This window comes from Pogoniulus pusillus, chromosome 27, assembly GCF_015220805.1.
Source record: "Pogoniulus pusillus isolate bPogPus1 chromosome 27, bPogPus1.pri, whole genome shotgun sequence".
NCBI lineage: Eukaryota > Metazoa > Chordata > Aves > Piciformes > Lybiidae > Pogoniulus > Pogoniulus pusillus.
The window spans coordinates 12,674,601-12,698,591 of NC_087290.1; the positions used below are offsets into that span (position 1 = coordinate 12,674,601).

Below are 23,991 nucleotides of genomic sequence, written 5' to 3' on the forward strand. Positions count from 1 at the left end.
ACCCAGGTGCTGCACCCACAGCTTCACTTTAATCAGGTGACACCAATTACCCAGGGAAATACCAATTACTGGTAACTTCAGAGCCCAATCCTGTGGGGCCCAACCACATCTGAAGGGCATTGAGGTCTCTCTCTCAGGTGCACCTTGTCAGGTGCCTTGCTGTCAGCTGGAGAGACTGAGCCTTGTTCAAGGTCACACAGAGGGTATTCAGCAGTGGGTCTCCCAAATTCTGGGCAGTGACCAGCCTACACTCTGTCAACTCTTACATTTATGGGCTAAAGGCTGGAAGGAAGCAACTCCCCCAGGCAGGCTGTGTCCATGGGTTGTTTTGGCAGCCATCTGGGTCTGGTGGCTTGGTCCTTAGCTGGGTGCTTCAGCTGAAATCATGCCCAGGCAATGGCTGATGCAGCGTTTTGTGATGAGCTGCTTGCCCTGCATCAGGCCCCAACCATCAGCTGCCTGCAGCCAGGCACCAGCTTGGCCTGGATAGATGCTGCTGACCATCAGTTTCAGAGCTAAGGGCAGATCAAACATCTGATTCCTCCTCTGCAGAGCCTGGGAGCCCTGCTGGGTTTTACACTCATGAGCAGAGAGAGGCTCAGTCCTGATGGGTGAGTATCTCCTCATGAGGTCATGGGTGGGAAGCAGCAGTGGGACCCCATGAGGATGTGGGGCCAGAGGATTTGGCATAGGAGAGGTAAAAGACCTCCCTTCTGCCTTTGGAGCTGAGGAACCAATTCACTTCATCTCATCTCAGATGTTTGCAGCAGGACTGTGAGATCTAAAGAGTAAACTCAACTTTTATTAAAGAGAAAAAGGAAAAAAAAAAAAACCAGCACAAAAATAAAGCAGTTCTAAACCAATGAGAAATCCAGAACACTGGAATGCCCACATAGAGCACACACTGGTGCATCTGGCACCTCTCATATGCCCTCTGTGCTGCCAGCACCATGCTGGTACCAGCTGAGCTGACAGACCTGGCCCCTTGTTTCCCAAAGCTCTGCCCCATCAGCCAGTGTCACAGGGCCATGTGCCCCTGTGTCCTTCCCTGGCACGGCTGCAGCACACTGCAGCCCTCCTGCAGTCAGCTGGGCACAACAACAGCTCTCTGAAGAAGGACAAATTGCATTACACAGCTCAAGCAAATACCCTTGCAAGCCTGGGATTTTCAAATCCCAGTGGAAGTGTTAAGCTAATGTTAAATTTATCAAAACCTTGCAGCTTTTAGCCCTCTGTCACTTTAAGGAGCTTCTTATTAGGGTCTTCAAAGCAATTAGGAGGCACACATACACACACACACACACACTACATTTCAATTAGGCTGAAGAATAATATCAGAGGCAAAGTTAAACTAATGTTTTAAATTAAACTTGGAAATTCCACTAATAAATAACTTGGAAGGGTGGAAGGGAAAGCAGTGATCTAAAAGGACTCCACACAGCCCAGAAGAGTGCAGGGTGTGGGTTCAGAGCACACCAAGATGCATGGGGAAGAATCTGGTTTATCCTGGGGCCACTCAGAACACCCAACACAAGGCATTTATAGAGTCACAGAATGGGTTGGGTTGGAAGGGACCTTCCAAGATTGCTGTGTTCAAAAAAAGCCTGGATGAGGCACATAGTGCCATGGTCTAGCTGATTGGATAGGGCTGGGTGATAGGTTGGACTGGATGAGCTTGGAGGTCTCTTCCAACCTGGTTCGTTCTATTCTATTCTGTTCTGTTCTGTTCTGTTCTGATCTGTTCTATTCTATTCTATTCTATTCTATCATCTAGTGCCAAACCCTGGCCACGGGCAGGGGCACTTTCTAGTAGACCAAGTAGCTCAAAGCCCCATCCGGCTTGGTTGTGGACACTTCCAGGGGTGGGACATCCACAACCTCCCTGGGCAACCTGTTTCAGTGTCTTACAACCCTCACTATACATAATTTCTTCCTAATATCCAGGCTAAATCTCCCTCTTTTAGTTTAAACCATCACCCCTTGTCCTGTCACAACAGGCCCTGCTCAAGAAAAGTCTGTGCCCAGCTTTCTGACTGGCCCCTTAAAGCAGACCGAACCTGGTGACGGAGCCCCTGCAAGATGCTTGTCCCTCTGCCGGTCCTGATGCCCGCACCGCTGCCAGTGCCGCTCCCCGCACCTCTGCCTGTGCCGCTGGTCGGTGCCGCAGCCGCTAGAGGTCGGTGCCGGTCCGGGAGCTGCCGCAGCAGCTGCCCGCGCCCATCCCGCACGGCAGAGCTGTGGCTGCCGGCAGCTTCTCCTTAGTCCCGCAGCCACCTCCGCTGCCCTCTCCTCAGGGTTCCGCAAGGGAGCAGCCGGGTGTCTACAGCAAAGCCGGGGCCGGGGCTCCCGGGAGGGTGCCCCCAGAGCTGCCAGCCCCCGAGCCCCACTGCCGCCCTGTCACTTTTTCGCCTGCCTGCACCCATGGTTGCTGTCAGTGCCGTCTTTCAGAGGTCACCGTGGTTGGATGTCTCCCAGTTAGTACACAGCAGGATGACTTTGACAGCCTGCGGAGCTGGGTCACCACCTGGGCTGACAGCAGGAACCTGCAGCTCCTCCCAAGGCTGCAGTGGTGTTTCTGCCACTTTTGGTTGCTTATGCTGAGCAAGGACCCATCTCAGAGCCCCTGGAGAAGTGGCTGCTCTCTCTCAGTGCAAGGGAGCAGCGAGGAATAACAGCAGTGCAGCTGCAGTGCCAGGACATGTTGGTTGCTGGGGGCATCACTGAAGGGACCATGGGTTCATGTTCCAGCCAAAAAGGCTGAAAGCAGCTCTCCCAGCAAAAGGCTGCCAGTGAAACCAGTTCACTGTGGAAGGGTGAGCACCAGCAAGCAAGGTGATGGGCAGTGCTCTGTGTGTGCATGGTGGCTGTGCCCCAGGTGCCAGGCAGTCGCTGGAGCAGCTTCACCTGGTGCCACACTGGGTGCAAGGGATGCGTTGTGCTCTGCTCCTTACCCACACAGTGGATCCCAGAGCCATGACCTCATTTACAGCAGCAGCTCTGGCCCCGAGTGCCTGACCTTGGTTGTTTGCAGCTCTCCCTTCTATTCAATGGAAAATCAATGCCAGATGTACAAACCTGGTGAAACGTGATGCACCCAGCAGCCTCTTTCCCTCCTCCCTCTGCAATTCACTGCTACTCAAATTAGCTTATGGATTGGGGAAGGCCCAGATAGACACTAAAACAGCCCCCCTACACCTCAAACTTAGCAAGCCACATGGTAAGGGACAAATGACACTCTGGTGTTGATCTGACAGTTACAGCAGTGCCAAACACCCTGCCCTGGGCAGGGGCAGCTTCCACTAGCCCAGGCTACTCAAGGCCCCATCCATCCTGGCCTTGAACACCTCCGAGGATGGGACATCCACAACCTCCCCGGGCAGCCTGTTCCAGCATGTCACCACCCTCACCGTAAATAATTTCTTGCTAATATCCCATCTGAACCCTCCCTCTTCCAGCTTAAAGCCAGGCAGAACGGCAGCAGCATCACTTGTAGCCCGATGCCCTGAGCAGCAGCAGAGGAAGGCAGCACTGCCTGCAGCAGGCTCGGGTTGAGGGAAGGCAATCAGCAGACTGTCAGCTGACTGGGAGGACGCTACCACTTCCCTGCGCCATGGAACCGGCCGTGAGCCCCAGCTTCCCACTGGCGACGAGGCGCAGCTAGCTCAGCCAGCCCGGGGAGCGGGCACAGCTGGTACAAAGTGAAAGGGCACCGGTAGTCAGTGACCACCCGAGCAAACGCCACCGCACCTCCAACCCCCGGCTTTTCCCTGCCGCCCCTCTGCCCACCAAGGTCGGGGGGGAGCTCTTTTTGACTCTTTGCTCCCCGGAGCAGGCATCGCGCCCCCGCCTCCCGCCCCCCCAGTTTCACTCGCATCCCCCCAGCGCTGAACCTCCCGCCGGGACTGAGCACGGCTGGCTCCACAGCAGATCCCGAGCTCCCCGGGCCCGCTGCTCGGTGACCCCCCGGTCCAGGGTCCGGGCTACGGTTGGTCCTCCTGGGCGGCTTCAGCACCGCGGACAGCGGCGGGCCGGCGGTGGAGCTCGGGGGCACCGGAGCCGGGGAGAGGAGCCCGGGCACGGGAAGCCCGGGGAGCCGAGAGCAGGCCGCACCGGGGCCGAAGGAGTTGTGACTGACATGGCTGGGGGGGCCCCTGGGGAGAAGCGTCCCGGTCCCACCGAGGGTCCCTGGGAGCCGAATCCTGTCCGCAGAGCCCCGTCCTCGGCACGGGGTCCCCGGGGAGCGGAGCCGCATCCTCAACGCAGCTCCCCGCAGGGGCCGCGGAGCCCCAGCCCGGCTGCGGAGGGCATGTTCCCAGCGCGGGGGCTTGCGCCCCGCTCCCCGCCCGCTGCCCGCTCCCGCCCCGGCGGAGCTCCCCAGTTCCGGTCACGTTGCCGCCTGTTTACGGCGCGGCGGGCGGCGGGTGGCGGGGCCGGGCCGGGCGAGGCGGGGCCGCCGCAGGGAGCGCGGGCAGCGCGGGAGCCCGGCGCGGCCCCGGCCCCGGCCCCGCCGCCCCCTCCATGACGCCCAGCGGGCGCCCCGCGGGGCCCCGCCGCTCCCCACAGGTAAGGGACCGGGGCTCGGCGCGGCCGGGAGCGGGGGATGGCGGCAGCGAGCGCGGAGCGAGGCCCCGGGGCGGCGGCGGAGCTGGCAGCGGGGATGCGGGAGCTGGAGCGGGGCGCGGGGCCGGGCTGCGCAGCCGGCGGGGACCGGCCGGGGAAAGGGGCTGCGGCTCGGGGGGGACCGCTCCTCCGAGAGCTGTCCGTTCCTGCTGTTTGGAAGTTGCTTCATTCCACGTATGGCTCGGTTCTCCTCCCATCGCTCGGTTCTTCTGGCCCGTTTCTCCTCCCATGTCTCAGTTCTCTCTTGGCTTGGTTCTTGCATCATGGCTCAGTTCTCCTCTCCTGGCTTGGCTCTCCTCCCGTGGCTTGGTTCAGCTCCTGCTGCAGGGAGCAGTTCCAGGTCCAGCAAGGCTCCGCTTGTGTGCGCTGGCAGCTGCGGAGTTGAGTGCCAGCAGAAGGACCCGGCTGGAGACCAGACAGCATCGCTCCAAAATTCCCAAAGCGCAGGGTGGCATCACCCACTTATGAGAAGGATTGATTCAGAGTGTTGATGGTGGGCCAAATTCTGCTCCCGGTGGAGAGCTGGATCCGTAGTTAATTCCCTTGGAGCCAGCAGGGGAAAACGTGGCCTTGCTTCCAGCATCTGCAGCCACATGATGATAGGCTCTGACCGGCAGGCAGGCAGCTGTGTTCAGGGAATTGTGACAGAACGCAATCATTTATGATCAGGTTTGCATCGATTTGCCTTTAAATAGATGCTGGTAGATGGTGAACGCAGATAGGGCTCCAAGTGTCATTCTGCCCCTGCTGGGATCAGGGGACGTTTCCCGCTGACTTTCCCAAGGCTGGGATTTCACCTCTAGTTTCTATTTCTGGCATCACTGCTGCCTCTGTGACCTTCTGTAAGTTTCTCAGCTTCCTGCTGCCTTCTTTTTCCTCCTGTTTAAAGACAGAACTGCTGCCTGGCATGGCTACAAAGTTTGTGTTGATGTTTGAGCTCATAACCAGGGAGCAGTATGGATTTCTGGTGTGTCAGTGCCTGTTCCTGCGTGCGCCCCAGCCTGATGGAGAAGGCGTTGCTGGCATCCACAGCAGGATGAAGTATTGACCTGTTCCTGCAAACCTTGTTTATGCCCTCTGACTCCCAGTTAATTTGCCATTTACGGGGAAAAATGATTCTGTGGTGTGATTCCGTGTTTGTGCTGGGCTGTGTGTGCATGCACTGCCTTCCCAGTGCATCACTGGGAGATGAGGGCTTTGTCTTGGATCAGAGTCCTGGGATTCTGCTGGGCGTTCAATGGCAGATTCCAGCAGGGGTCTGGAAGCAAATTCTCAAACAGTCAGCACAAAAGACATCAACTCTTAGTAGACCTGGGGCTAAGTCACTCCTTGTAGCTATTTTGGGAGGCTGCTCCAGTCCTCCTGCTTTGTGGAACAAGAATTCTGATTGATTAATTGAGATGAAATTGTGACTCTTACTGAGGGCTTGGAGATCCTCTGCCAAGGGCCTGGGAGGTCCCAGCACAGCAGGGAAGCTTTCATTGCAGCACTCCATGGCCCGTTCTGGAGCATGTCACCCATTCCTGGTGAATATCCCCCCATGGTCATGGTCGTGGATTGCATTCGTGTGGACTCCCACAAACTCCTTGTGCTCAGCAGCCTAGAAGCCCCCTCTAACACTTCACTAGCTGATCTGGCACAGCTCCTCTGAGTAAATTTGGGTATTAAAAGAGCATTTTTAAATGTAAAGATCTGATCCCAAGTTGATCCCAAACTGAGGGACCCACCACTCCAGGGAGGGGCCTGGGAACCCTGTGCTCAAGATCTTGAATGGTCAGCAAGGGAAGCTTGTTCCTGGAAAGCTCTCAGTGCTGGAGCAAAGTCCCTCTGATGTCCCCTCCAGAACCAGAGGCAGCATTCAGACACAGCTCTACTGGGAGAAAGGATCAGTTCAGAAGGAGGGGGACACCTTTGCACAGGGGCAGAACCCACTGTTCAGCTGACTACTGCCTCTTCCCTGGCTCTGCCTCTGTACACAGAGCTGTCAGAAGCACAAGGGCACACAGCAGCCTTCCAGCTGAAGAGGACAGTCACTTGTCCTTGGCTTTCATTATGAATGACATTGTTTTCTAGAGTTGTAACCTCAGACATAGCTGCTCAAAGCCACAGAGGACGTGGTCACTGCGAAGGCTGCCACCACTGGTTGCTTTGGCAAGTCAGAACTAGTCTGGAAAAGCAACAGCTACAGCAACAACGCAGGGAGCAGAGCAGGGTTGCTTCCAGTCTCATCCCTGCTTACAGCCGTCCTTCTGGGAGCTATGCTCATGAGGCCAAGGTGAGAGGAGCTGCTGCTCCTTAGCATCCCTGAGAGACAGCCCTAGACACTATCCTTTGGCTGCTGTGTCTTTGGCACAGGCTGAGGGTCCCCACCTTGTTTCACCACATAGAAGTATGGTCATCAGCACCCGCTGGGTGCCTTGAAGCCCTCAACATGGGGAGCTTTGGCATTACTAGCTGGGAGATATGGTGGCCCTGTAAAGCATCATTAAGTCAGCCAGCAGCAGCAGCTGATCCCTGTCAGCTACCAACTCCTCCCAAGTGATTGTGCTGCGTGCAATGACCAGAGGCACACACTAGACTAAAGGCTCAGAGTGATGCTGCAAGCCCCACTTGCTTTCAGAAGCAAGGGAGGGAAAGTTCCAGCTGTTGAGAGCTTTGGGGTAACAGGTGGACATGGCTTGGTGAGGCAAGAGTGCATCCCCTGCCGCGGTAATGCTAGAGATGCTGCAAGGGCTTCTTGCAGCTGCTGCTGAAGCCTCGGCACCACCCTGCAGCTGTTAACAGCTCCTGCCTCTTGCATCATTTCCTGGGACACCAAGCACCTTCCTCCTTCGACCCTGGCGTGGGAAAGCAGCAGCAGCCTCACACCACAGCCTGTGTTCCTCTGGCTCCTGTTGGAAGGGGCACAGGAACCCCAGGAGACATCTCCCCATCACTGCTCTCAGGCAGCAGTGTTCCTGTTACCAGCAACATCTCTGTTGTCAGCCCTGTGAAAGCAACTCCTGCCCCTGCCTGCCTCATCACCCTCAGTGCTGCCAGGAGCCTCAGGTGTGGACAAAGTGAGGTGCTCTCCCCTAGACACGACATCTCTGGCATTCCTGCCACCAGCTGAGAGCTGTTTCTCAAGAGGAACGGTGGAAATCACATTGGACAGGCAAAGCTGGCCCAGACCCACCAAGGATTTCCCAGAGTGAGTTTGGAAAGGAAGGATTTTTGTCCTCCAAATCAGAAGCCAACAAACAGACCTCAACATCAGGGTTTCCCTTTGGCTTTTCTTTCCAGCTTGATATTTACCAAGCATTCATTTTGAAAGGAGAACATTTCCATTGGTAAGGAAGGGTAAATCTCCTCCTCACAGGGAGGAGGGAAAGTTGAGTGGAAAATTTGCAGCCATTCCTTCTAGAGACATTTCAACCAGACAGAACAAAGTGCTTGAAAATAGCTCTGCATGTCCCCCGGGCTCCGTCCAACCTACTTTCTGATGGTTCCTGAGATGAGGTGCCACAGCTCCCACCCAGGAGCTGCTCCAGCGCCCAGCACGCCGCAGCTGGGGCTGGCAGGAGGGTCTGTGCCATGCTGATTTCATGCCCTCAAGTCCATGGCAGATGCCAAATATTTCCATGGCTCTTGTGCTGGCACAAGTCAGTAGACTCCATTACACCATTAACCCGTCCCAGCTGCTGCCAGCTCTGGCGGTGCACAGGATGAGTGCCAGCTTAGCGTCTGTTAATTAGGATGCCATCAGCAAGTGTTGGGTGAGTTACAGGACTTGAAAGCCATCACCTCTCTGCTCAGAAGAAGAGGAAGGAAGAGGAATTGAAGTCTGGAGCTAGATTTCTTTTCTTTCCTGGTTCCATTTTAAAATGCACAGCACTGAGAGACTGCCAGTTCCTGGGATCCTGGCAGTGCCCATGGTGTTCCCTCACCCAGACCCATTAGTTCAGCTTACTCCCCCACTCCATTAAACAGCAGGACCAGGGAGAGCTGACTTTGAGGATTTCACAGCTCTGGAGAGGCCTTGGCAAGACCCAAACTCTGAACTCAGGGTGCTGCCAAGGTCTCTTGCTGTGGAGCGGATCTTAACTGGGGTTTGATTTGATTTTGGTTGCAGGAGTTACCTCAGGATGCCTGCATGGCCAGATGGCCATGCCAGTGCCGCAGCCGGGCACTCCCTGCCCCTCAGCCTCTACAGACAGAAACCTGAACTCAGAGGGTGATGGAGGAGGGGACAGGAGCAGCTTCCCAGGGGTCAAGACGGTGCCTGCTGTCCCTCTGGCTTTGCTGGCACAGCATCGCCGCACCAGCAGCTGGGTTTGCTGCAGCTCCCCTTGCTCCCGGGCTGTGCACGGGGAGGAAGGACACGTTCCACACCCACCCAAGATGGTGTTCCCCAGGATTAGAGGTTCTTTCGGGGGTTTATTTCTGTCTGCGTGGTGCAGTGGCACAGGTGGGCAGCTCGCGCCGCTGCTTCGCTGGAGCCGCTAATGAGCCCTCGGTGACGGCACAGTGCTGCCAGCAGCTCTGCTCTGCCAGGCGGGTGCCAGGGACGGCGTTGCTGCTTCTGGAGGACAGCACGGCCGTCCTGGGCACGTAATGCTGATGGGGTCAGGCAGGGCATATTGCATTTTCCATGTGTCAGATCTCTCCCCGCAGTCGCTGCTTCGCAGTGCTGGCATTGTCGAGCCAGAGCCAAGATCCTCTCTGGTGCAGCTCCCAGCCAGAGCCCGCGGGGAGCAGTCCTGTCCCAGATGCCATCCTTGCTCGGTGACGAAATACTTCCTAGGGCCAGATTCAAACCAGAGCCCAGCCGGGGTGCATGCAGCAGCAGCTTCTGTTCAGAAGGCCCCTGAGCCTCCCAGCCCCAGTGCAGGCAGGACAGAGCTGTGTCTGCCAGGCGCTGAGCTGGTCCCATGGCCTGGGCACTATTCCTTGGGCATCTTCTACACAGAGCTGCTTCACCCCCAGCCACATCCCCATGGAAAGGGTAGATGGGAGCAGTCACCCACCTTGCACCCAGTGGGCTCTGCCCCTTGCCAGGGCTGCAGTGATGGGGCACACAAGCCTGGCGCACTGCTGCATGTCTGATCACAGCCATCTCTGCTCCCCACAGGCCTGGACGGTGAATCTGGTTGCGATGGAGACCGTGTCCCTGGAGCACCAGATCCAGAGCGTGCAGCGGCACATCGCTTTCCTGAAGAAGGAGCAGATGGAGCTGCTCCACGACCTGCACCTGGAGATCCTCCGCTTGCAGAAGCACTGCTCAGGTGAGCGCTGGGGTGGTCGTGGCATGGGGGATCTGTGTGCCCATGGAGCATGTCGGGTGGGGAAACTCCTGCTGGCACCCTGGGGATGGTCCTGTGTGGGAGCCTTTGGCAGGATGCAGAGGATGTGAACAGTGAGATGCAGGAGACCTTCCTTGGTGTGGGATCAGGGGATCCTCATCTCCTTCAGCCTCTGACTTGTATCCCTGGCCCAGCTGCCACTAGCACCTCCCTGGGCCAGATCTGGTGTGGATCCAACTCCCTGAGATCACTGCTCTGTGAGTGGTTGCCAGCAGCTTCCTGCAGCTGCATCACCAAAGAACCAGAGGGATTTTGATTCTGGACCTCATCTGCCTGGGGACTATAGGACAGGAGGCTGTTGTTAGTCCATCAGTCCATCCCTTGTGGGCACGCTTCCGAAGGGGGATTATCCCAGCAGCTCAGTGCTCTGCCTGGCTGTGTGTCCCTGCCCCTGGCTGTGGTTTGGCTGCAGCAGTCACTACCCCAGGGGATTCACTGGTGAAGGGAAGAGGAAAGCCCAGCCTCAGCCAGTAAGGTGCTCCTGCCTTTTTCTCCTGGGGTCTGTGCCCACAGAAGTGTTTTGGTTATGAAAATAGAAAAGTTGTTCACCATTTCTGCCAGGAGCCAGCAGACTCGAGGAAGGAGGAGGGTTGAACACTATTGCTAATGGGGATGTATGAGACCATGCCAAGGCCACTTTGAGAACAGGAGGCAATGTGATTTTCTTGCTTCTATTTTCTTGCTCTCTGTTCTCTTGCGTGCAGAGAGGTGAAATCTGTTCTTTACCGCAGCTATGCTGAACGAGCACTAATGCCAGCAGCATCAACACATCTGTTCCCCTGTCCCAGGCTGCTCTCTGCTCTGGAGGGAGGGTCCCTGCCAGGCAGCCCCAGCAGCCCCTTGCAGAGGCTGCAGGCTCCCAGCCTTGCCCAAGATGTGTCACCAGGAGCCTCAAGAGGAGGGCGAGTGCTGCCCAGGGTCACAGCAGCCCCTGCAGCCCCCAGCGGGGGTCTACCCATTTCCATTCCTCAAGAAATGCAGACGCAAGCCTGGCATGGGGCCCGGGGACGTGGCCTGTGGGGTGCACAGAGCCAGCCCCCACCACACAGCAGTGTCACCCTGCCCTCCAGCCAGCCTCACAAGAGCAACAGCTCCCCAGGCTCCTGCCTGCTGCCGAAGCTCATTCCAACTTGTGCCACTGCTCTCATCAATAATTCAGCCACAGCTAATTACTCCTTGTCTGCAGCCTCCCAGATTCCTGGGAAACAAAGGCATGGCTGCATTAGTAACACTGACTGCTTTTCCCCAGCCTTTCCCAGCGTTTGCTGCCCTGTTTCTTGGTCCAGTGGCTTCGTCTGTGGCATCTCTGGGTAGCTGGGACAGCAGAGTCCTGGTGCCTCGATCAGACTCGGGGGGTTGGAGGCCCCAAGGGCAGAAGGGAGCCTGCTGCCCAGTTGGTTATCACTGATCTCCTTCCTAGCACTGTCTGACTGGACGAGTCACATCCTCTTCTGGGAGCTGTGGGATCCTGCAGTGCCTTCTGCAAGGAGCAGTGGGGACAAAGCCCCGGTTAGTTTTAGGGTGACTTTGCTAATGGTTTGGATGCAGTTGGTGCCCCAGCACATACCTCGCTGCAGCCCCTCAGAGCTGTGCTAGCTGCCCTGGAGCTCTTGGTTCAGACCATAGACTTTTGCCCTATCCCCTCAGTCCCCCGAGGGGTCACCCTCAGGAACGCCCACCCTCAGGAGTGCCCACCCTCCTGCACAGCTGTTTCTCAGCTGCCACCTACTCAGCCCTGAGAAGCTCCATCCAGGTGCCAGACTCTCACTGACAGAGGGGCAGCTGAGCTGGCCATGTGCCAGGTAAACCCAGGGGTGGCACACAGCAAGCTTGAGCTTTAGATCCAGCCTAGATCCAGCAGAAGAGCAGGGACCTTCTTCAAGTAAATAAATCCCCAGCTGTGCTGCCCTGGACATGAAACAATTCCTAGTGCTTGCACCCAGTGCTCTGGGAGACTCCAACACCAAGGAGCAGGAAATCAGGATGATTTCAAGAGCTGAAATCAGGATGGAGCCTCCACGTGCTCAGCTCCTGCAAGCCCCTGACTCCTGGCAGCCTTGTGCCCTGTGCCACAGCCTAGCAGGGGAAGTGAGCGGCAGCTGCGGGCATGTGCCACAGCTCTGACTGCAGAGCAGAGTTGGCCCCAGCAAAACCCACAGCCCAGTGCCCCCAGCTGGAGGCTTCCCAGAAAGGTGGCACAGCCCAGAGCCCTGTGCTGTGATTCATTTCTTGGAACCAGCCTGGCATTACAGAGCAGAGTTGGCTTCCCTCCCACTCCTGTTTCATCTGCAAGGTATAAACACGGCAGAAATAGAGAAGGGTTCCTGACTCCTCTCCTTCTCCTTTTCCTGGAAGATGAGCTCAAGCCCTGTGGCCATGCTCAGCCTGCTCAGCTGTGCCAGCAGGGCGGTGGAGGGAAGGCTGGAGTGGGAGCAGAGCTGGGCTCTGGATTCCCTGCAGCAGGGCAGGGGGTCACAGAGCTGGTGGATGGACTGTGCCAATGCCCTCCCTGGTCCCTGCAAGCTCAGGGCACCAGGGTGGTCTTTCCAGGCACCAAAGGGGTAAACTCAGTGTGGAGAGAAGCTGTGCCTTCAATAAACCTGCTTCTGGCTTGTCCACAGGCATCTGGCCCCTCCAAGGGGCACACAGACACTTCCAGGAGTGGCATACAGCTGGGAGACTACTAGAGGGCTGGCCCATGTGTACCAGCAGGACACACAGACCAGCTTGTCCCAGCCCATGGCAGGAGGACCAGTTTGTCCCAGATCTGGCAGAGGGGTTGGACTCGATCTCTTTGGGTCCCTTCCAACCCTATAATCCTTCCCTCCTGTGATCCTATGATTCAGACCAGCATGTTCCATCCCATGGAGCTGGGACAATCTGAGAGCCCTGTGGGTGCTCTCCCCTGGATTTGTCCCTCTAAGAGTCATGGAGTTGAAACTGGGGGCAGGTTCCCACCAGCCCCTGTGGCTCCAGCACAGATGCTCTGAGGCCAGGCTGTGCACCAGCCCCACTCAGCAGGGCAGAATCACCTTTGGAAATGGGGCAAAACTGCTTCACTTCTCATTTGAAACACATCTGAGACTCCAAAGCTATTCTGGCTTCAGCAACATAACACAGCAGCCATCGATCTCCAGTGGGGCAGGTAGGGTGCTGAAAGCTTTCCAGAAGCTGCATTACCTCCCTGGTTACTTCTGCCTCCCTCTGCAGATTTGTTTTCCAGGAGAGCCAGGCAGAGCAGCCGGAGCCAAGCTCTCTGCTTCAGAAGGATGCGGTGGTGAGGATTAGAGTCAACATGAAAGCAGATTAAAAGAGAAATGTAGGGCAAAGATTAACCATTTGAACTCGTTTTCGGAGTGTGTGTGGGGGAACAAAAGCTCCAAAACAACCAAATTGTGCTTGCCACCCCTCTCGTCCTCCTCTGAGGTTTGGTGGGCTGAGAGGATTAATTCAGACAAGGCTGCCTGCAGGAGTGTGCAGGGCAAAGTGAACTCTGGAAAGTCCCTGAGCTCCCTTCCTCACTGCCCTCGGTGAGTTGGTTTCGTAGCCAGGGGCTCAGCAGATTGCAGGGAACAGCAAGCAGTGTGTTGGAGCTCAGCAGGCAGGCAGGGGCTCGGTGCCAGGCTGAGAAGGGATTCTGAAGGCACAGGGTGCCCCCGGAGCAAGGCAGCATCCTGCTGAGGGCACAGGGTGCTGAGGCTGCCCTGCTCATGCCAGACAGGCAGGATCAGCCTGGCAGCAGCAAATGATGAAATAGGTCGGGTGGCAGCTCACACTTTGGTCTATTTTCAGTCCCTTGCTCTGGTCTTTGTCCTGATTTAAAGCACCGAAAGTGGCTCAGCAGGGCTCTTAGGAAATGCCAGGGCACTGCTGGAGAGAGCACCGCGGGGCCGCAGCCGCCTATGCCACCACGGCCACGATGCCACAGGGGCGAGCGCCGTGGCAGGTGCCACGTCTCAGGGCTGCTCGATAATGGCTAAACCGCTGGAATCATCTGGCTGGGGCTCAGCCTGGGGCCCCTGCTCCCAGGCGGCCACCCTCACCCCGTGGGCTGGGCAGGGGCCGCGGTGCAGCCGCGGTGATGGCTGGTGCCCTGGCAGGGAGCACGGGGAGACTCGGGGAGCAGGGAGGATGAGGGGGGAGGGGGCTGCTCCTCCTCAGCCCTCTGCCATTTCTCTTCCAGAGCTCACCCATGACCTGGAAATAAAGGAGCTGGAAGCTCGCCAGCAAGGTAAGAGCACAGCTCTGTGCAGAGATAAGGGGGAGTGTGTTTGGGTGCAGGGGGCACCCAAAGAGCCTGGAGCTGGAGGGGGCCCATCAGGCTACCTAAGGGAGGGGACATGGACCTTGTCTGCAGGGCAGGGCTGGGCTGGACAGCCAGCGAGCACATTCACAGCCCGTTGGCAGTCGCTCAAGTGTCTGGGCAGCCGCCCTGGAAGGTTTTGCACATGAAAGCCAGCACCTCTGGGTCGGCTTTGCTAATGCTCTCACGCAGCTCCCCCTCCCGGGGGGCTAGCTCAGAGACCCCCAGGTCGAGACTCAAAGCCTGCAAACACTTAATCCCTCGGGAAAAGCCAGCAAGGACATTATCAGCCCTGCCTGCAGCTCACTGCAACCCAGCCATGGTTCAGAAAGTTGCCAGCGTTCTCGGGTCACTGAGCAGGCAGCACTGCCCACAGAAACATCCTTCACCTTCCAAAATAAGGGCCAGAAGTGTCTTGGGGCATGCAAAATAGCTGCGAGTTCCAGGCACCACACCAGCCCTGCCACCAGCAGCAGACAGCTGCCCAAAAGGCATTCGCAGTGCACAGACCCCACGGGCCACCCGTGCCCGTGTCCTGCAGCCCCGGGGCTGGGACAGACCTGCCCAGCTGGAGAGCCCTGGCAAAGTGGTCCCAGCCCAAAGGCAGCCTGGTCCACCCAGCACGGGCAGATGGGACTGGGGGGAACTGTAAACCTGCAGGTAACTGGAATTCCCCCATCCCGAGGCTGCCACAGGCAGGACACCTCCTGCCAGACCATCACGGCACAGGGCTTTGGCATCCCTCAGTGCTGGACCCTGCAGCCTGATGGCCAAGGGCAGGGTTTCACCTGAAAGCCAGTGCCAAAGGACACAGGAGCAGGCGCTGAGCTCACCCTGATTTCAGCCCTCCTCCAGCAACAAGTGTCCAGCCAGGCAGGATTGTGCTTGACTGGGCTGTGCCAACCTGCACATAGGCACACCAGCAGAGTAGACACCCCAGGCACAACGTCCTGCAACTCCCTTCCTTCCTGGGCATCCCTGTACCTCAGGTCCTCAGCTGAAGGCAGATGCCAGCATCTCTCACTCCCACCTGTAGCCCTGACCCCTGGAGCAGGCTCTGGCCAGCCTGGCGCCCACGGATGGTGTTGGGCAACCCTCTGGGAGGTGGACTCTGGCCAGTGGGGCCCACGGGCAGGAGCTGGGCTCTCCCTCGAGGATTTCCCTGCCTCATCCACCTTTCCTGTTGCCTTTCCGGGATCCCATTGCCTGCCATGGCCACGCCCTGTCCATAGCTGCCCTCACCAGGGCCGTTCAGGTTCTCCCCCCTAGGCAGTACCCTTGCTCAGAGCCATGGCAAGCTCCAGAGGGATTTGGCACTCTGAGCCCCAAGGCAGTCCCTAGGAGGGACCCAGCCCCTCTCAGCCCACCCCAACCCCAGCAATCCCCTGCTCCCACCTCACCTCCCTCCTGCTGCTAAACTCGAGGCTGGTGACTTGCTGCTTTTGGGAGCACCTGGCAGCCAGCCCATGGGTGCCATCAGTGTGACACAGACCATCCTATGCAGCCAGTCCCACCCACAGGTCTCTGCCTTCAGCCTTTGCATGGCTTGCAAAGAGCAGCATCACTTTTGCCACGTTTATGGGGCAACCACCTAATTTAAGCTGCCATCAAATGATTGCTCTGCAAATGCCACTCAGGGAATAATTGCAGCGTGCAGCTGCCTCCCCGAGGTCTCCTCATAAAGCATTTTCCTCAGCAGGAGGAGCTGGGGTTTGGGCAGTTGCAAATCTCATCATAAAAAGCAGGATTAGTGCAGACAATGGGAGCAGGCCTGGGCAGGCTGGGGGAGCCTGCGGGTGCCAGCCTTGGCAGGGAGCGTCTGCTCCCCTCCCTGTGCCCCACCAAGGGAGCTGCAGGAGCTCACTGCCAGGGCTGCCAGGGGCAGCAGTCCAGATGCAGGTGGTGGGGGTGGTACAGCAGGGCAGTCTGGCCCCGTGTCCTTGGCACAGCTGCACAACCCAGCCCTCCCACTGCCTGCCGAGCTCAGCCCCTTCACTGCAATGGCATCAGTCCCCTCCAGCTGCCACCTCACACACAGAGGTGGGAGGTGCCCCCTCCACATGTAGCCCCATCCCCCAGACACCATGAAATGAATCACTGTGGCTGCAGTGCTCCACCTCCATCCTTACCTCCTCCAGAAGCTTTAGCAGAAGGAGTCGGGAATGGCAAGCTTGGTCTGCAGGCATGTTGGCTCAGTGTTGGCTCAGTGCTGGCTCTCAATGCCACTGTGGCAGGTGGGGATGGAGGAAGGAGGGAAGGAGAGAGGGAGGGAGGGAAGGAAGGTAGGTGTTATCCTCCTGCAGGTTGAAGGAGCCCCCACGGGCTGGCCGGAGCAGGGCAGGGTGTGCAGGAGCAGCATGCAGGGCCCATGTCACACTTTTTTTGGTGCCTGTGCTGTGACTCAGAAGGGCAGGGGCAAGGAGGGCATCCATCACCTGCCCAGGTGTGGGAAGGACAGGGAGGGCAGTGGGAGCCATGAGGAGCCCTGATGCAGCACCTCTGTGTTTTAACAAGTCCTGTCCGCACCCTGTTGCTGGCAGGAGCAGAGGGATGAACAGGTCAGGAACCAGAGGTGCTGGGTGTGGGCACACAGCAGCCAGGGAGGGCTGGTGCCTGCCCATCCTGCTCCCCTGATCCCACTGCTCCCTCCCTGCCCAGCACAGCCTGTCTCCTCCGTAATCCTGGCTTAGCATCTCCATCCTCTCCAATCAGGCCGTGGGCTCTTGGGGCTTGAGGTCAACAGCCCCTCCTAAACTGGGCTGCTGATTTCACTGCTGTTTCCTCCTCTCTCCAGCCCCTGTGCTCCTTGGTGCCCTCTGCACAGACTCAAAGTCACTGTTCGGGTGAAAAAAGAGTTAGCAAGGAAATGCTAAAGCTGCAGCGTGAGGCTGCAGGAGGCAGAGGCGGCAGCTGCCATGGCAACGGCGTCCTCCAGCAGAGCTGCCTTTGCTTTCAGCCGCTGTGCTGGGCTCTTACACATCACACCCTGCCAGGGCTGCCCAGGGTCCTTGTCCCTGCCTCAGCACCCCAGAAGCACTCGAGCAGCCTCAGTGGCACAGCTGAGACGCACTGGCACCAGGGAGCAGCAAGCAGCCACGTCCATATGCCCTCGCAGCCATGCTGGCAGCGGGCAGGTACCTGCTGGGTGCTGAGCCCATGGCCCTGGGCCGAGCCCAGCTCTGATCCCCCTGAGCCCTTTTCTGTGCCTCGTCCCCGCAGATGTGCTGGACCGGGAGCTGGAGGAGAAGTGCCGGGCGATGGAGGCCCAGCTGCAGGAGAAGGAGAAGGACAACCTGGAGCTGCGCAAGGAGCTGCAGCACAAGGAGACGCTGGTGGCCGCGCTGCGCTCCAGCCTGCGCAGCAAGGAGCGCCGGTTCCTGGAGGAGCTGAAGCGGCGCAGCCACCGAGTCACCATCCTCGACACCGAGCTGCAGAAGCAGACGGAGGCGGCTGCCTACCTGTCCCTGCAGCTGCACGCCACGGCCCAGCGGCTCCCGGGCACCCGGCCGCCCCCCGAGCAGCCGCCCCCGGCCGACGGCAGAGCCCGGCGCCGCGGACACCGCGGGCACCCCCGGCGCCCGCCCGGGGACGCTGCTGCCCGGCCCAGGGACCCCGCGCAGGAGGAGCACGACGCCATGCCCGACCCGGCGCTCTTCCTCTACACGGCGCGGCCGCACGCCCCGCAGCGCCCACCGCCGGAGCCCCCTGCCCAGCCCCGCGGCACAGCCGGTGCCAGCACAGCCCCCCGAGGGCAGAGGGCCCCACGGCAGCCCACGCAGGAGCCGGTGGCCAGGGCCAGGTCGGCCAAGGGCGAGCCTGGCAAAAGGCAGGGGCCTGGTGCCCACGGTGCCCCCCGGGCCCGGCAGTAGGTGGCTGGCATGGCATGACTGGCTGGGAAGGCCTGAGCCTGGCAGCATCAGAGTGGGCACTGGCCAAGGCTGCTTTGCCCTCTCCTCTTGGAGGGGAAGGGGCAGCGGAAGGAGGATGTTCTGCTCAAACCTCCTGACCTGGGGAGGATCCCCCCTGCCCGAGGGATCTGAGCCAGGTGTGCCATGGGGCAGGCAGGCAACCCAGCACGGGGGCTGCGGAGGGTAAACGTCCAGGCACCTGTCCAGAGCTTCCAGAGGAAGAAAGAAAGAAGAAGCAAGCAAGAAAGCAAGCTGGCATTTCTGGGGAGAGAAGATCTGCTGCTGATACTGCTCCTTGGAGCAGATGCTGGGTGTGCTTGCCCTGGCCAGGGGTGCCGGGATGTGGGTGTGCAGCAGCAAGCAGCAGAGTGTGTGGCATATGGCTTGGCACAGCAAGATGAGTTCAGCTAAGCCTCCAGCCCTGGGCATCACCCAAACAGGAGCTGGGCTGGAAAGGACCCCAGACGTCACCAGGAAGATCGTCTGGGATGCAGGCAGCTGAAGAGCTGTTGGTGCTATGGATGCAGGAGGGATTCCCACTGCACGGGGATGCTGCAGCCGTGCCAGCCAGGTTCCCAGCTCTTGCTGCCCTGCTGTTTCCAGCATGGGTTCCTCCTCCCATGTTACGTTTGGACAGGGTGGATGGATGTGAACCATGAATGCCAGCTGTGCTGGGCACTCCTTGCCTGCTGCAGCCAGGCTCTACGTGCCACAGCCATGCTTTGTGTGCTGCTGGAGCAGGGCTGTGACTTGTGCCCAAGTCTTGTCTGGCACCAGCATCTTGGTTCTCTGCCAGGGCCTGGTTTGTCACAGAGGACTGACCAGACCTCTAGTCCTCCCCTGCTGCATCTCAGTCCATCCTGGCACCGTGGCCACACAGCTCGCAGCCTTCATCCCCAGGGCAGCCTTGCCTCATCCTCAAACCCAGCCACCAGCTTCAGGCACCCATTCCCTGGGTGCTGTGACACAGCAGAAACAGGCAGAGGAGGGCTCTGGTGGATGGACAGGGTGAAGGCCTCGCTGCTCAGGTATGGATGGCATCTGAGTGACTGTGAGCAACACCAAGGGGCAAGTTTCACCCTGGTGGTTTGGCTGCCAGCCTTATATCTGGCCTGGCATGATGGGCTGGCAATGCCCACCTGGGTGGGCAGCAGCCTCCAGTGGAACCCCTGCTGCCAGTGCAGCTGGCACAGGCAGGAGGATGCCAGGGGCCACCATCAAATCCCATTTAATTTCATTTCATCTCAGTTTGAGGCCTCTTCCAAGCCATCTCCCTCGTAGCCTGGCAGGGCTTAGCCTGTGTGAGCCCCCCTGCAGCGTGCCCGTGCAGGCAGGGGTGTCTATTTTTGTAGCTCAATATTTATATCCCACATTAAACTGCTCTGATGAGATTCTCAGCAGCATTCCCTAGGCCAAGCTCCTTGGGCAGCCCAAACCCCAATGCGTAGCACTTGCACTAGCAGGACAGAAATTAGGAGCTTTTGTCCCTTTCCTTTGGCTGTGATGTGAGTAGTCAGGCTTCAGAGTGCAAGACCCCTGCTGCTCCCCCCAGGGAGGTTTGAGACACACCCCCCCACACCCCCCTCCCCACACACACACTCAGTCCCCTGCTGCTGCTCTGGTCTCTGAGGCACACCTGGGAAGTCTGGGAAGGAGCCCAGCAAAGCTGAGCCCGCCCAGGGCTCAGAGAGTGGTCATCCTGCCTGAAGCCTGGCAGAAGTAGGCAGCTCCTGGGAGCAAAGGCAAAGCTCTAGCAGGAATTTTTTTCAGCCCCTGATGTATCCCAAGCCACTGCTTCAGGAGCATAGAACCCATCAGAGACCCCACCAGCTCCCATCTGCCCACCCCTCCAGCTGTCACCCCCTGTGGAAGCTGCAAAGACCCCAGTCAGGACTTGCATGCCCTGGCAGGTGGGGTGCAGGGGCAGCACAGAGGGCACTGGTAACCCCCAGCTGGGGCATGAGCACCTGGGTATGGGGGCACAAGTGAGAAAAACCCCAAGCCTGAATCAGGGCAAGGCTGTGAGATCCTTCCCTCTTCTTGGTTCTGCATGGCACAAGCAACACCTGACAGGGGGGCAGCTCCTTGGCCACCTGCTTCCCGGGGGTGCCACACAAGCGAGGTGACACTTGGCCTCTGGAAATCACTGCTTCTCTCAGGTTCAGAGAGGGTCTGCTGAGGGTTTGTCTCTGTTCTCCTTTAACATGGAAGAGGGCAGTGTGTGTCCCCACACTGCCTGGCTGCCTTCCCCTCTCCTTCCTAGACAATCCCAAGACATACAGCCCGTGGCATTTGACAGGATCACAGAATGTCAGGGGCTTGGAAGGGACCTCGAAAGATCATCTGGTGCAGCCCCCCTGCCAGAGCAGGATCACCTAGAGCAGATCACACTGGAATGCATCCAGGCAGGTCTTGAATATCTCCAGAGAAGGAGACTCCACAACCTACCCTGGGCAGCCTGTTCCAGGGCTCTGTCACCCTCACAGGGAAAAAAATCCCTCCTCAGGTTCACATGGAACCTGTGGAAGCAGCAGATCAAAGGAGGTTCTCCTCCCTCGCTCTGCCCTGCCCTAGTGAGACCCCATCTTGAGTACTGCCCTCAGTTTTGGGGCTCCCCAGTTGAAGAGGGACAAGAATCTGCTGGAGAGAGTCCAATGATCAAACCTTGGGTAAGATCATGGTGGTCATGACTGACCTGAGCACTGGAAAGGGGAGGGAGAGGGCTTATCCTTCTTCTGTGTAAATACCTGCCTAGCAATCATCATTTTTAGTGCCTAGAATGTAAATGAAGCAACCCTGTCTGAGCTGCAGAATCCTTCCCTCTCCACCACTAATTAGCAGCTTGATCAAGGAGTTGATCTCATTTCCAGGGCCCCCATTGCTTCTCCCAGCACTCTGCAGTGCTGCTGGGCAGGCCCTGAGCCCCTCCCCAGCAGAGCTGCTACAGCAAGGGGCTTGATTCCTAGCAGGGTGGAGAAGGAGCATTCCTATATCCCCTTCTCACCCATGCCATGTGCTTGGGGTGAGCCTTGCACTTTCCCTGGGCCTTGGAGCAGGAAGGATCAGCCCCCCCCGTGCTGTACCTGCTTCAGTCACTGCTGCTTTTCGTGGGGGGGGAAGCTCTAGAGATGCTATATATACACTTCTCTCTCTATATATATACATGCACTTGTTTTGAAGGGAAAACACTGTATGATTGTAATAGAAATGATGTTGAGATAAATTATTTTAACCTTTGCATTTCTATAAAATGATCAAAGAGATCAAAATGATCCAAAAAAAGAAAAAAAAAAACCAAACAATGGCAAGAGGACAGCATTCCTGCTGTGTAACCAGGGGGCTGCTGCTAGCACCTCTCCCTGGGCTGGGGAGGATCGTGCAGTCCTCCCTGGGCTCAGCCCTTTGGCCCGTGAGGTGTAGCAGGGAGCCCAAAGAGCACACGTGGGTGACCACCAGCACCTCCGAGCCTTGTGTGGAGCAAGCAATGTGGAACATGGACTGGTGAAGCTCAGAGCCTGCAGTGGGTGCAACGCAATAACACTCGGCTGGCCCACACCTTCTGTGAGCCACAGCCTGCTGGCACCTTGCTGCCTACAGGCCAGCAGCCGGGCACCTCTCCTCTGCACCCCCTTCCTCCTGCAGTGCTGTGAGGGCTGGTGGATTCGGTGGCTTTGCTTCGTTAATCTCTCCTTTCCTTGTTGCTTATTGTGTTTCTTTTTCCCCCCCTCAGTGCTCTCTGAGAAAGCAGCGTCTCAAATTGTGCAACCTTGCAGCAGACACAGGGTGAGGGGTGGGTGGAGAGGAGCTGTGCCCACTCCCCTTGCTGTGCCTGCTCAGCTTGCTGTGCCCGCTCCCCTCGCCGTGCTGTGCCCGTGCTGACTCTGGGCAGAGCAGTCAGGGGCTTGTCCCTCCTGCCCTCATGAATTAAAAAGCCATATTTTCTGAATGTCTTTGCTGGGGCTACCCCAGGTGCTCCCAGCTGTGTCCCTGCTGCCAGGGTGCCCTTGCAAAAGCATCCCTCAGAACATGCCGAGGAGGCTGCACAGCCTCCCCCAGCACTGTGCAGAGACTTGTCCGTGGCATGGCCCAATCCTGCTGTCCTGAGCAGCTTTCCCCGAGGCAGAGCCCGAGGCTTTCTGCAGACCCCCTTGGTGCAGGTGAAGCTGTGTGCAGGGCTCAACTGATGGGCGTTGTACAGGGCAGCCACCACGGAGGGGTTGAGGGGTGGTCTCTCCTGGGTGACCAGGAAAGGCAGCAGCCACACAGCAAGAAACATCTGCCTCGAGTGGCTGGAGAGCTGGAGCCAGCCACGGTCAGGGGTTGCTGTGCTCTGCACAGTGCATCTCCAGGCTTGAGCCCCCCCAGGAAGAAGCTGCCAGGAGGCAGAGGATTGGCAGCAGTGCGGCACTGCTCTCCCCACCGGGAAGGTCAATCAGCAGCCTGCCGACGGACGAACACCTTCTGGGACCAAGGCGAACACTTCAAGGTCTTCGTGTGCAGCCTTGTGAACTGGCTCCTGCTGTGCTGGCGAAGCTGCAGCATCCTGCCCTTTCTCCGGGAACACCAGCCCTGGCACCCCGGCACCCCAGCTGCCCGACCAGCCAGTCCTGCCGTAGCGACGCCGCGGCTGCCTCGCTGCACGTCTGTTCTTGTCACCCTCTTGCACTGACGGCGCTTGGCTGCCAGCTCCTGCAGGGAACACGATAGGAGTGGAGAGAAAACTCCCTCCCGTCCGTGGGTTGCCTCACGCTGTGGATAAGATCAGCACTGCCAGCGTGCCAGGCTGGTGAGCAAGGGAGCCCTGGGATCAATGGGCACAGCCGCCAGGGAGAAGCCTGGCACGCAGCGTGGCCTGCAAAAGCACAACGATGGGAGTGCCCTGTCTCCTCGCTGGGCACAGCTGTCCTGCTCCCCAGAGCCAGGTTCCCCCCTCAGCACAAGCTCATGTGTCACCTGGTCCTTCGTAGGCTGTGGTGATGCCTCCTGCTTCTCTTCCATAGATTTCACTGATCTTGTGGCTTCCAAAAGAGATCCCAGGCCCTGTCCTTGCAGTTAGAGCAGGAATGTGACTACCAGGCCATGGGAGTCCCTCAGAGCTTTGTACAACTGAACAGACAGGCCCTTTTCTGCCAAGGAGACCCTCAACCCCTCAGCCCTGCTGGGATGGGCACCATCTCTATTAGCTTGGATGTTTCAAGGTCACACAGAAGGTCGCTGTCAGCCCTTGCCAAGGTTTTAACAGGTGGGGAGCACACCTCTGCCTGGCCAGAGCCATGCTTGGTCCCCATGGAGGGCTCTGGCAGGGGCATGGGTAGAGAAGCAGCCCTGGGTCCACCTCCTTTGGATCCCAGAGCAGCTGCAGGGTTGTCGGAGCAGAAACATTCTCCTTGGCTGAGTTTGTGAAGCTCAGCTGAGGACAACAAAAGCCTGTGCCTCGTGCTGGGGAGAGCCACTGCAGCGGGACAGATGCCAAAGGTTTGACACTGCTCTGCTTTATCTGAATGTCCATTTTACTACATGGCACCGTTATTTGCCAGGACCACGTCAATGTCGACTTTGCTTTTGAACCAAGTGCTTTTTAAGCCCTGTCAATACCCAGAGACTAGAGTATGGAGCTGTACTTTAGGAGTCGTTGTAATATTGCCTTTTTCTTAATAAAGAGATTGAAATCTGCACAGGTTTGCCCTGTCCTGTCCCAGCACCTCCAAACCACGTACCCCAAACATTTTGGACCCCTGCCTTGCCACCCAAAGCACCTCCACAGCTCTGGGGAGAAATTACAGCATCCTTTAAAGAACTGGTCCCCCTTTTAAAGGAA

General features: G+C 58.2%; 1 protein-coding gene across 2 annotated transcripts; it reads left to right on the forward strand.

Annotated features, from left to right (window-relative positions):
* Positions 1-4,493: 4,493 nt before the first annotated feature.
* Positions 4,494-23,846, forward strand: CCDC92B (coiled-coil domain containing 92B). 2 transcript variants are annotated; one of them, XM_064166171.1, is made up of 4 exons: positions 4,494-4,563; positions 9,731-9,884; positions 14,146-14,193; positions 17,485-23,846. In XM_064166171.1, exons 1-4 carry the CDS (start codon positions 4,519-4,521, stop codon positions 18,132-18,134), a joined length of 897 nt encoding a protein of 298 aa, XP_064022241.1. In that variant the 5' UTR covers positions 4,494-4,518; the 3' UTR covers positions 18,135-23,846. The 2 variants fall into 2 exon arrangements, with proteins under 2 accessions (XP_064022241.1, XP_064022240.1); XM_064166170.1 differs by lacking the exon at positions 4,494-4,563 and having other exon boundaries at positions 9,439-9,884.
* The last annotated feature ends 145 nt before the right edge of the window (positions 23,847-23,991 follow it).